The sequence below is a fragment of the Watersipora subatra genome, chromosome 1 (genome assembly GCF_963576615.1).
Source record: "Watersipora subatra chromosome 1, tzWatSuba1.1, whole genome shotgun sequence".
NCBI lineage: Eukaryota > Metazoa > Bryozoa > Gymnolaemata > Cheilostomatida > Watersiporidae > Watersipora > Watersipora subatra.
The window spans coordinates 77,825,074-77,838,453 of NC_088708.1; the positions used below are offsets into that span (position 1 = coordinate 77,825,074).

General features: G+C 37.0%; 2 protein-coding genes across 2 annotated transcripts in view; one reads left to right on the forward strand and one right to left on the reverse strand.

Annotated features, from left to right (window-relative positions):
* Window positions 1-166: 166 nt before the first annotated feature.
* On the reverse strand, window positions 167-5,990 carry LOC137410517 (3-hydroxyacyl-CoA dehydrogenase type-2-like). The gene is made up of 6 exons (XM_068095947.1): window positions 5,923-5,990; window positions 5,465-5,523; window positions 5,144-5,249; window positions 4,573-4,737; window positions 2,707-2,944; window positions 167-500 (listed from the first exon to the last, which is right to left on the reverse strand). Exons 1-6 carry the CDS (start codon window positions 5,938-5,940, stop codon window positions 310-312), a joined length of 777 nt encoding a protein of 258 aa, XP_067952048.1. The 5' UTR covers window positions 5,941-5,990; the 3' UTR covers window positions 167-309.
* A 5,425-nt stretch (window positions 5,991-11,415) lies between these two features.
* LOC137410515 (WD repeat-containing protein 7-like) overlaps window positions 11,416-13,380 on the forward strand; it is a 30,250-nt gene continuing 28,285 nt past the window's right edge. Inside the window, 4 exon segments of the mRNA XM_068095943.1 lie at window positions 11,416-11,614; window positions 11,712-11,810; window positions 11,923-11,997; window positions 12,647-12,815. Of these exon segments, the coding sequence (XP_067952044.1) occupies window positions 11,447-11,614; window positions 11,712-11,810; window positions 11,923-11,997; window positions 12,647-12,815 (511 nt within the window). The 5' untranslated portion in view covers window positions 11,416-11,446.

A 13,380-nucleotide genomic window follows, 5' to 3' on the forward strand; every position in this document is an offset into this window, starting at 1 on the left:
ACTATAGTATATCAAACAACAAATATGTATTATGGCATGCTGCCCAATGATGATTGTGCCCTACTCCGGGCTGTTGAGATGATATGCATAAAAATTATAGATAAGAGAAACTGTCCGCTACATACGTGTAATATCTCATAAAGACTGGTAGCAATAGAATCTATTGAAAGGATGTTATCATTATATTTTATGAGATCCGTAAAACCTCGGCCAGCTGGGCTCATTGAGTGACCATAAAGATATAGAGGAACCAATGAACAATCACAGTGAAATTTCAGCCTCTAACCCAACAATTCTAGGACTGACCAATCAAGGCATCATGCGGAGTGCTCCGTCCAATCGTATCACTTCACCGTTCAGCACAGGATTCTCAATAATGGATTGAGCCAGCTGCGCAAACTCATCAGGGTGCCCAAGTCTCTTGGGAAATGGGATGGTGTCTGCGAGAAATTTTCGTACTTTATCGGGAAGAGAGGCTAAGAGAGGCGTGTCAAATAGTCCTGCAATATGAAAATGAAGACACGCTTGCAAGGTCCTGGATTTTACCATTATATATTGCAAAAAATACTTACCTAAATGTGACGCACACTAACCAAGGGAAATAAAGGAAACTTTTTACATCCTGACTGATTTAACCTGCGAAATGACAAAATATTCATTCAGTGTATTCAAAGAGCAATAAAAACTAGAGCTGCTTCGATTTGGTATCGGAATCGGTATCGGTGCCGATATGGGTGTTAAGTGTCTGAATCGGTATCGGTGCCGATAGGGGTGTTAAGTGTCTGAATCGGTATCGGTGCCGATAGGGGTGTTAAGTGTCTGAATCGGTATCGGTGCCAATAGGGGTGTTAAGTATCTGAATCGATATCGGTGCCGATAGGGGTGTTAAGTGTCTGAATCGGTCGGTATCAGTGCCGATCTTTTCTTAAAAAATCTGAAACTTCAGATACTTTTTACAGATCAACTATTTAGCAGGAAACAGTATTTTAGCCTGCTACACTAATGAAGATCATCAGCTACAAGTTCCTTACTCTTACCTAATGAATTCTGGGCCTGTCACACTATTTCACGTCTATAGCCTGATCAACATCAACACAGCTGAGGAATTTTTTTGCTTTAGTCAGAACGTAATCACAAAGTGTGGTATTTCCCAATTGTAGCAATGGGATTTACTGCAGCCAATCACGAATAAGATAACAAAGGAAACAAGAATGCAGTGTATTATTTCTATTTACTAACATTGCGAAAGTAATTTGAGCAGCTGATGCATAAATTTATCTATCACTTTCTTGATCCTGATGATACATAGCTTGTTTGCTGGGTTGTTCTCGTTTGGTTGTGTATGTAATTTATTTCTCCAATGATATACAGCCCCCCAAGGATAGCCGACGGCTGTCATACGGGCGGGGTTTAATGATGGAGCTCTGTTAGGATTATGCTAGCCTGGGTTTCGGAGCTAACACAACTCTCGCGGGGCGATCGCATTGCCTTGTTAGGTTTTGAAAAACACGACTCGCTGTTATCGTTTCAATAGCTCATTCAGTCAGTAGACCAGCGGTTCACAATAGCTAACCTTGAATTTCTACAATATAGGGGTGATACCTAACCAAAATAATACATCCATACAAAATAAGGCAGTTCAAATTACCTACTTTTAGTAATTTTAAAATTTGTAAAGGTTGTAGTATATGCTTAAAGTTGAATATAATTTACCCGAACAACGGCTTTTTTTCCTAGTTTTTGATTAATATTTTGCCACCCCTAATATAAAATGACAAAGTCTTTCATCGTTTTCACATTGTTTTGCCTGGCCAATGAGATAGGACAGCAGGCAAAGCTGTGCAGTGTAGTTTTCATACTCAAAATCTAAATACAAAACCGAATTTGAGCTATTTTACGATAGTGACTATTAATATCACGAATGCTTGCGAATGGCAACTGACTGATCATAATGGTGACAATATTGGGATACTATATTTATTTGACAACAAAGTGAATTCACCAAATAAGTAAAATAATCACTATATTTCATAATATTTGTAAATTTACGAGGGGCTTTATTCAGCATATTTGTTTGTTCGGGTGCCGTGTTCGGGTTCATCCCAATAGAGCTCCATCATTAAACCCCGCCCATATGAGAGCCGTCGGCTATCCTTGGGGGCTGTATATCATTGATTTCTCTCTTTTATTATATTTATTTACACATTAACTTTTGAAGTTTGTTTAAATAGTTATGGTCCTACAGATCATTTGATGAGCTAGTACTTGTGAGTAAACTATTGCAGGTCTTACTATAAATTAAAAAACGCTGTTCTTTCACAGGTGCTGCTAACGTTGTTGTTGTTTTTGTTGACAACAACAACAAAAACAACAATTACTTTTATTAGTTAAAAAACAAATTACTATTATTCCTTAGAAAATTACAAGAAACATGGACTGTTTTGTTACGACATGCACGCTATGTCAGTATGTGAATATATATCTCTCTTCTTTCATAAATAAATACAAACAAATGAACACATTAATATTTATATTTTCTATTATAAAATGAACAATTATCTATGCAACATAAAAGATCCAAATCGGTATCTGAATCGGATTATCTTTTAATAAGAATCGGTATATCGGATCGGTATCTGAATCGGCTGGTGATTTTAGAATCGGGGCATCTCTAATAAAAGCCAGTAAGAAGAAGTTTTCACATACCTGGTGCAATCGCATTGACTCGGATTCCAGCCTGAGCGAGATCCCTGGCTATAGGCAGTGTCATGGCAACTATTGCTCCCTTACTGGCCGCGTAGGCAGCCTGACCTCGCTGCCCGTCATAAGCTGCCACACTGGCTGTGTTGATTATTACTCCTTTATTGCCATCAGGTCCAGGATCATTGGCCCCGAGCAGCCCACTGGCAAGTCTGATCACATTGAATGTTCCACATGTATTCACCTGAAGGAGGAGATGAGGAGACTGGTTTAAAAATAAAATGGCTTCAATTCAAATAGACCTTCAATAACAAGGCTTTACAAGAAATGCCATGACAATATAGTAAATATAGTTAATTTTGTTACCCATTTGTGAACGCAACAGAAAGTACAGATTCTATAAGATACAAGATAGACTTGATATGTAGTTAGTCCGCAGTGAATAGCTACGATGAAAATCATTCGATTAGCTGGGTTGAAAAGCTACTGCCCTCTGTATAATTGTTATATAGTCAGATATGCTAGCACTATTGTAGTCCCTAGGGTACATTACCCTTGTACAGTCACATATACTAGTACTATTGTAGTTTCTAGTGTATATTACCCTTTTACAGTCAGATATGTTAGCACTATTGTAGTCCCTAGTGTACATTACCCTTGTACAGTCACATATACTAGTACTATGGTAGTCCCTAGTGTACATTACCCTTGTACAGTCACATATACTAGTACTATTGTAGTCCCCAGTGTACATTACCCTTGTACAGTCAGATATATTAGTACTATTGTAGTCCCTAGTGTACATTACCCTTGTACAGTCACATATACTAGTACTATTGTAGTCCCCAGTGTACATTACTCTTGTACAGTCAGATATATTAGTACTATTGTAGTTCCTAATGTATATTATCCTTGAACAGTCAAATATTAGTGCAGTGCACTAAATTATTACCAGTCACTCACCTAATTGAGAGTGGAAATGAAAAGGTTCAACAGAGTAAAAATACATTGCACATTACTTTACAGAGATGGACATGGACTATGGTAGTGACTAAGCTGCCTTTCATATCTCAGAAAGATACATGGAAATGGACCAGTGCATGTCCAAGTACAACCACTGCATGCCCGGGTACACCTACGACAAGGCCATGTACAACCAGCGCATGCTCAGGTACAACCAGTGCATGCTCAGGTACAACCATTGCATACTCGAATATAACCACTGCATGCCAGGGTACAACATGCCCGAGTAGAACCACTGCATGCAACGTAAAATGTAATTTGTAAATTCAAGCCCTTTTCCATCATGCTATATATATATCTTATATCTATATATAAATCTCCAAGTTTGTCGTTGTCAGTCAATCGGTCTGTCCAGCTATAGCTATTAGTATCTAACAATGAAAGATCGCAGAAGATTTGATCTCGGAGCCTCCCATTCACCATTATCCTAACCAATTAAATTACGCGAGATACAAGTGATTCATTGGGCGATATGAGTCATTATCCAGGTTAAAATACTCGTTGCACTCTGTTATGTAACGCAACGTCACTAAAGCTTGCTCTCAGCTCTTATTACTAAGTTTAGCAATACGGATACTAGCTTACTCAAATTAGCCATTGGCAATGTGCCAGGCTAATGGCATGTGGCAAGCAATTACATCACCTGCGACTGTTTATAAGATGTTTTTTAATACCCATGCAGCGCCGGGCATTCGGCTAGCACAAATATCTATATATATTATATATATATATATATAATATATGTAGATATTCTATACATACGAAGAACATATATGAATGGTTGTATAACATTACCTTTCATAACATGCATGGTTGCACATGAGCAGATAAAACAGTCACAATACTTACCAGAATGCATCGCTCAAACTCTTTTTGCTGATGAGGTTTGTCTTTGTTAAAATTGTACGTCTGGAATGCAACACCGATTCCAGCACAGTTCACTACAGCATCCAATTTGCCGAATTTTTTCTTAGTGACATCAAGGGCTGCCTGAACATCATCTTCAGAAGTCACCTGGTGACATCCACCATTCAACTATGCATACATGTATTGTAAGGTAGAGTGACAATGATGACTTGTAAAGAAGCAGCCTGTTGCTATTCTATATCTCTCATACCAATACACATAACCTTCGGAGTTGTCTAACTTTCGGAGTTGTCTAACTTTCGGAGTTGTCTAACTTTCGGAGTTGTCTATCTAGCAACTTTGGTGGTCTGTGGCAAGACCAACAAAGCTGTTCTTGCCACAGCCCAATTATTCTAATTCAAAACAAAACTCTCTCATTGAATTGAATAAAACTAAAGCCTCTCGCACAAACATATTACAGGACCGGTCAGTGACCTTCACACAACCTTGAGTTCATTCCCAATTTATACTAGTTTCAACTGAGTAGAAAGGCAATAGTGAGTGAAAAGCGTACGTCAACCGAACAGAAGACTGCATTCTTGCCGAGCTCTTCCGCTACCTTGGCTCCATCAGAGTTGCCGAGGTCGCAGAGCACTACTTTGGCTCCATTCTTTATAAGCCTACAGAGAACATATACGATATACGATATAACACAAAGATGGGACTTCAGCAGACAAGTGTCACATATATAGAATCAAGAACCAGATAACACACACCTGAGACTATAAAATGCAAGTACCAGATAACATACACCTGAAAATATAAAATGCAAGTACCAAATAACACACCCCTGAGACTATAAAATGCGAGTACCAAATAATACACATGTGCATACCTGGAAGCCGTTGCTTTTCCAAGACCAGAAGCAGCTCCGGTAACCAAACCCACTAGACCCTGTTAAAGCAGTGGCAAGTCAGCACTAAAGGTCATAACAGAGTTTAAAAGTTTAACAGCAGCTTAGCCATCCTAATAGTTACTACTTTGCCCTTAAGTGACCTTGACCCGTTTACTCAAGTCATTATACATATAAATGGCTCATCTATGCTACCATTGCGCCTTGAGCTTCTTCTAATGAGGAGAAGAAAGTTGAATGCGCCAATTATTTTATAATGCATAGACAACTCCTGAAATTGCTAGACAGGATGATTTATTAAGACAACTAAAACTCTCAAACTCATGAAGGTCATTTACCTTATTCATTGATTACTAGTACTTTGATGGAACTCATGGTCATGAATGCCAATGTAGTCTGAAACACTAAAGCCTACAGATACAAGATTCGTGTGATAGTACCTTGATGGGTATGGCCATTGTCGATCCAATGCACTGCAGTTCAACTGTAATATTGAAATAAGGGTGACGACCATAGAGCAGGTTTTAATAACCACTATAAAAGATTCAGCAACTACAATAATCTATATAAATCTCAGTGTTTGTTTTTAGTTCAAATGGTCGGTTACAGCGATTAAAATCTAGGAAGGAAGAATCTGTTTTGCACTGGAATTGAACTCAAAACCACTGGTTCTTCTTACAGGCAAGTTAACCACTTCGCTACGTTGTTTTTGTCAAACAATGGAATAATTGTGCATGTACTTATGCAGTACTTGTAAAAATACTATTGATTACTACTAGCATGCTTGAAGATCATGATTGCATGAGAGATCATGACGCGTTATGTAATGATTATAAGCATACATATAAGCACAGGCTGGCTTCAGACGGATAGACACAGCTCTTACTATAGTAAAGACTAGCGGAATATTAGACGTTGCACGAGGAGTAAAAAAATTGCCCAATGAATTTGTGTAACTTACCTAGTAAGCTAGTAACTTAAGCTAGTAATTTAAGCTAGTAATTTAAGCTAGTAATTTAAGCTAGTAATTTAAGCTAGTGAAATACTTATTATGGTGAGAGACGCGGCAGAAACAAGCTTAATAAATGTTTCATGTAATGATTATGCATGCCAATTAATAAAAGATATTATTTGCACAAGCGCTTTAAGCGTGTTCATTTTAACTGAAGTAATGAATATGTATTAATTGCAATATGCATCCAACTTGCCATACTATAAAATAATTGTGCACATCATCTTTACTAAACCTGCCAATCTTTAATGATTGGTTAAAATAGCACGCTTCACGTTTCATTAGCAATGTGCCAGGCTAATGGCAAGTGGCAGACAACTACATTACCTGCCACTGTTTATAAGTTGATTTTTAATACTCATGCAACGCCGGGCATTCCGCTAGTATTATAATATTATTTGTTTTACCTCATACCTTATATTGCAATATTTCACTTTAGCTCAAGAAGACTGACAGATTCTTAATCAACTGTGTTTAATCTAGTCTGACCTATTAGCTCTTACAAGAGTTTCATTGATATACTCATAGTCTGCTATTAGCTGATGACACGCACAACTGGTTTATTAGCTTTAGTACAGATTACAATGGTATACTTATAGTCCACTACCATTGTAGTCACTCAAGTCTGCCTATGGTCCTGCTACATGCTGTGATGGTTCTAGTGCCGTGCCTATTTGAGTTTAGACTATAGTATCTTGTACAACTACAGATGGTATGCACACACCTGTGCTCACTATAGTCAAATATTATTGACACTTTCATTGATTTTGCTGAAAGTCATAGACTAATAGCTACAGTAAAATTGAGACACTGAAACTTTCACTCAAAGATCATTTACCATCTAGCCACATGCTATCTTGTGAGCGACTGAAAACATCTAGAACCGAACTTTAGGTTAATTTGACAGTTATCTTAGCTATTATCTATTTGAAACACTACATGTTTTAATAAAATGAACTGAACTCAGCTCTCATAAAATATCTTTCAATGCACCTCTTTCAATCTGTAACATAGCAGGAGACGGAGCACATTAGGAGTAACAAATGGCAATTTGATGTCACATGTATACATATCTCATATCAGTTGTTTAATATCTTTATTTAATATACTTGTGTGGCAACAAGTGTTTTTTGCCAACTATTATTTGGTCCGAGCACCACAAACCGCTGGGATTGCAAAGGGTATTGCAATTGCAATTTGGGATTGCTATTTCACCATAATGGGACAGATGATCCACTAACTCTTACACAAAACATCATCAATTAATAGCTAGTCTCAACCCTTGCCCATCTAAATAAAGATTAATTTCTGGTGATAGACCGTGCAACAGGCTCTCTTGTAGGCTATTTTGTAGGCTACAGTTGACTGCGACATTTGATTTGACAAGGAGATGACTGCGGATTGAGATAAGGTGTTACACTGTTGGTAAAATGGTGAAACACACTGGACATTGATAGTCATCCTTTTGATGCACAGCAGAAGTCAGTTGAACTTGAGTTTGAGGCTTTAACTCGGTTTGAGGTTGGTTGAGCTCGTTGTTTTGCACGCGCCCTACCTCTGCAGATAGGGTAGTAGTGAGCATCTCTCAAAGCACTGAAAAACACTATAAGTAAAATATAACTCTAACAGTTTGTAGATAAATGGTTTTGAACTCTAATCGATTTGCTTTATGAAAACATGTTTCGGTGCTTGCTTAGAGTATTAAAATTGGTTATATGCCGGTAGTTTGTAAAAGAGCTATGTTGACATTAGTTCTAATGCATAATGCTTATCCGAAAAAAGTAAACTACAGCATATCCACTTATATATTATTTAGCTACATCGGTTGATTTCAGTGTTACGTGCTGGCAGACTCCCTCAAAATACTTCTTGATTTTATAACTACTGTACCAAATAAAACCGGTACTAAACTTTAGAATTAGGAAAGACTACGTTGCGATGAAACGACCCCCGTTAAGACCATTATTTTTAGTTGCTAAAATTAATATAGCTCACGTTCTAACAGGTTTAAGATTGTTTTGAGTGACAAACCTAATACCCGTCACGGTTTTAACCAACAAGTGCTAGAAGTTGACCTTCACCGATGAATAGATTTTGTGTGATCACTGCTGTGGTCCAAATATTATATGAAGTCTGTAACGCCTTGCGAGGATAGATTTTACTTTTTAAGGCATGTTGTGCGTTGCATTTAATAAAATAATAAAATATTTTGGTATTAGGTATTAAACACAGCATTAAGCAACGAATATCAAACACTGCATTTATAATGGTCATCACCGACATCTCACATCATTAGTTTTTCACCTTATTTACGGTATACAGTTACATAAAGCTTGTGATCATGTATAGAAATTAGCAAGGTTTTTTAATCAGTTCTTTAAAAACAATTATATAACTTTCGTACCATTTACAAGCTCCATTAGCAATTCAAATTTTCAGTCATCTTTGAGTTGTTCATCAGGCTTGCTAAAATGCGCAGCCTTCTGTCACTACAACATATGTACTACCCGTGATTAGCTTGCATTGGTATGAAATGATTAACGAATTTACTATGCTACCCAACACCTTTAGATTTCTTTTGGGATCCAATGCACAATTATGTTTTTGTTTTACATTCTTAACAATGAAAGAATATGCTATATTTTGGCGTTGGCAGTTCCTATCTTCACAAAACTTATATAAAGACGAAATTAAAAACCATAGAAAATTAATAGGCAAGACAGCAAGTCACCGTGCACAACTGCTATAATACGCATTTTGTAAAATCAATGTTATTCATGTTGAGTTTGCTAAAACAAGGTGTGCAAGTAGATTTTTCTGTTGCGTGTAAGATTGACTGATTCATGTCGTAGGCATATCTATAAAGGTTTACCATGTATATGTCACGTTGAGCTGTTAAGTTATAAAACTTTCCCTTGATTATTGATAGGTTCGAGACCTATTTTAAGCAGCAAATTTTTGCCAAACTTCTAATTCTGTCTGACTGAGACCATTTGAATCAGAGTGCAAAGTGTAGTAGGTCTTAGACCTGAATTTTAATTTGGCATGTGAAAAGCCAATCTTTGCATTAAGGAATGAGTAAATTGCTTTGCTAGCTGCTTTAGATCTAAAGAGGTAATTTATGGTTTTTTTAAAGCTAGTTGGCGCCTTGTCCTGCACCGGTTGTTGGCTCATACTTGAATCTTTACATTGCCAATTATCTAAGAATGCAGCTCTTCATAGCTAATCTAAATTTTTCAACTGTAAAACAAAAATATTGGCTAACGCAATCCATGATAAATATAACAGATACAGTATGGCGTGTCAAAATGGATTTAAATCTCAGTGATCAGTCAATAATAGCTATTTTGTTAGAGGTACTTCAATTTACCTCAATTTTACTTCAATTATTTTATAATTGAGGTAAAACAGCACGGAGTGAGTCGATCTTATCCTGGAAGTGATAAAAGTTAGAGGGTAGTCCCTAGTCATAAGAAAAAGCTAGCATAGTTATGTGGTGGTCTTAGCATGAGCAGGTTTTTTATAGTGCAGAAGTCATATTCTTATGAAAATGGTGTTAGGTTTTGAAAGATCGCACACAAAATATTATCATCCATACGAAGCCTGCATCATGTGTGATAACAGGAACTACATCTGCTATATAGGATGTAATTATAGTTGGTATCAACCTATGAATCTAAAATGGTTAATGCTTTGTTACATAATGCTCAAGTCATTTGACTGCCTCGTACTGCAGTTATAATCGTTTGTTATTATATTCATTGAGTAATTTTTTTTATTAAATCTTTTTGTTTTGCTATTGTATTTTCATATGTTTGCAAGTTTTATATACATATATATATATTCAATCCACATTGTTTTTACTGCTTTTGAATAGTCGATTCTGGACATTTTCCTTAATAACAGAGTATACTAAAAAGTTTTAAAAGCAACGAATGTAATATAGTTCTACTGCGGAACACAACATTTACCTGAAACAACCGTAGACTTGTTTAATAATTCTTTTAGATTTCTTCACTTGATCAGTTCAATCAGTTCAATCAGTTTGATCAGTTCAATCAGTTTGATCAGTTTGATCAGCTTCTCAGAGTACATAAAGATGTGAATGTAACTGATTGCCATCACGTTTATAATGAAAAAACTTAGCTAGTTTAAGGTTTATACTGCATGTATATATTCTTCCAGTCATTTTACCAGTCTTGTAGTTGTACAACACCATTTGTTAAATGATCATACAACCAATGAAGTTATTTTCCCACACAGGTTCAACTAATGTACTAAAGCTAATTTTAGTTAGCACTAGGCATCGTATAGCACTAAGTAGCTGTTTGAAGCATATATAAAATTAGAGTCATTCTCAAGTTCAAGTAGAGCATTATATTACATAACAACAGCAAATGTATACATTTAGTTATCTGCATTCATTCGATTCACAGCTGATTAATCCTGTCACAGGTGACAGAACTAATCAATGCCTTGGAGAATTATTATTATACAGAAGATTCCCTCTACTAGAACCAACAGGATAAGCTCTGTCAAAGTACCATAGCAGTAATAAATGACTAAACTATCTAAATATTTTGAGTTAGAAAAGCAGGCTGTTTGCCACCAATAGTAGTAAGTACATGTTCTCTAATGCTATGAGGCAGACTTGAACAATTTGCTTATCTTGTTTCATAAAGAGTTCTAACCTTAATTACATCAAACTACTACAAGTCATAATCAGTACTGGTATGCAGCCTGTAGTCTTGAGGTCAAGGTCGCATTCGTAGGGAGTTAAACTAGTTTAAGTTCGTCAACTGATTGAATCAAAGGCTAACTGGCTGCTTGCATATCTCAAGCTTGTTAGTTATATATGACATGGACGCTTATTGCTGTTTTCTGACAACAAATTTAAACATTTTATGCAATTTTAGACTTTCAAATGCTAACGTGAAAAGGCTGTACTGAAGATGGCTTCTTCGACTGGAGCCAACCTAGTTGTACCTCTTGTGCTTTGGGGTAAGCACGTGCCGTCTCACACCATCTCAGCGCTTGCTGTCTCCCTTGAGCAGAAGACAATTCTGACAGGTTCTGCAGAAGGCCAAATATGTTTATGGAAATTAGAGTCTGATGGAAAGGTACAGGTGTATTTTGTCTCTCAGATTTCTACTCGCTCTTATGCCTAGTTGCCTATAGCTAGGCTATAGAGAAAACTGTAGAATACTTGTATTATAGGTGACGCCAGCAATGATGTTCTTTGGACAGTCAGGCTCTATCACAAGCATTGCTCCTGCAGGACCTGGTCGATTTGTGTCCGCTGACAGCACAGGGCAAGTGATTAAAAATAGCATTCAGTATCTGACAAGCACTTGCATAGCAGTCACTCATTAGACGCTACAAAGTATTGGTGTAGAAGCTAGTATAGCCTAGTGAGTGTTGTAGGGAGATGTGTCTGTGGGACCGGAAAGATGGCCAGTGCTTGGAGAGTAAAAAGTCTGCCCTTGTGCACACTTCATTGCAGGTTGTTTTTGTCATTTGTGATACATTTGAGTTTATGGCTTGCGTTTCTTTACAACTTCAACTAGTATAAGCAGTACTAGAAATGCTCTTGAGGAGAATATGCTATTAATATAGTTAAACCTCTAGTCAGTTCTGTTCTTTACTATTTTTGAAAACTTGTGGATCTAGCACGGATTTCATCAATGTGTGGCAGCTTAAAACTTCACTAATACTAGGGTTTGCGGAGTCAGGGTTTTTGAAATTCGAAATTACAGTATGCCAGATGGTTTACTCATTGAAATTGCTGTCGTCATTCAACTGGTGCTTTTTCAGATTCCCTACACGTGCTCTAGTTTTGTATTAATGATAAAATATCAACAAAATATCCATCATGGAATGATGGATAGGCAATAAGCATTCATTTAGTTAACATCGATAAACTTGGAGTTATCTTCTACATGTCATTTTCAGTGATGTATGACTGACACAGTAATTACCGTACTCTATGGATGATTCTTATAATCGGTAAAATAAAGTTGCAGTCTCTGTGTAGAAGGTAGGAAATTTTATTGTTTTCTCAGTTCAGAGTTGTAGGAGAGAAGCTTGTTATGAGATGCTGTAAAGACCTCCATATCTGCCTTGTCAATTGCATTGTGCTGAATATATTCTAGGCATACAAATTTGAAGGCAAGAGTTGTCACAGCCTCCTATGCAATGGCCATTACCCAGAGATACACATACTCAATGCCGATAGCCTTGATGTTATCTACTCTCTCGTAGCTCGTGTTCACCCAGACTGGGTCAATGCCTTCTGCATGCTCAAGCCATTGAAGCGAGAAGGTAACCGTCTGATGATAGCACGCTTTCTGCCTTGTATCTCTATGATTGGTCTAGTTTGTAATGAAGTTAGCCAAGACATCTACAGGATACGTAATGGCTGGTTTTTAGTGGAAAGAAATATGGTTGACAGGAAGGTTCTAGAAAGCAAGACATTGTGTCGAGAAAAAGCGACTGTATGAAAGACTTGAAGTGAGCTGACAGCACCTTAAAATTACATCTATTCATACCAATACATTCGTGATATTTTTTTAGCAATTTGAAGTGAGAAGAACAAAAAACTAATTTTAGAGACAAAAAACACTCGCAATGCAAGCTCCAAACTGGAATATAAAGAGTTCATTTTTTCAGCAAAACACAGACATATGATATACGATGTCAATGCTAGTGATTAGCCAATTCGTGAACATTCTTTGAAAAAAGATAAAGGCACTTCTGTTCGCCGCCTATTCTATTAAACCATTCCAGCTAGTCACCCCGCTATATGTTTTGCAGACACCTGTAACGCAAGGTCGAAACAGATTCTACAAATACCAAAAGGTCTACGCCGTTTTGGTACATCCCACAT

What these genes read in the sequence shown, in the direction of transcription:
- LOC137410517 (XM_068095947.1), bottom strand. An exon ending in GGAAAAGCAACGGCTTCCAG is followed by an intron (nt 5,250 to 5,464) that starts GTATGCACATGT and finishes TGTTCTCTGTAG; the next exon opens with GCTTATAAAGAATGGAGCCA. An exon ending in AGTTTGAGCGATGCATTCTG is followed by an intron (nt 2,945 to 4,572) that starts GTAAGTATTGTG and finishes CTCCTCCTTCAG; the next exon opens with GTGAATACATGTGGAACATT.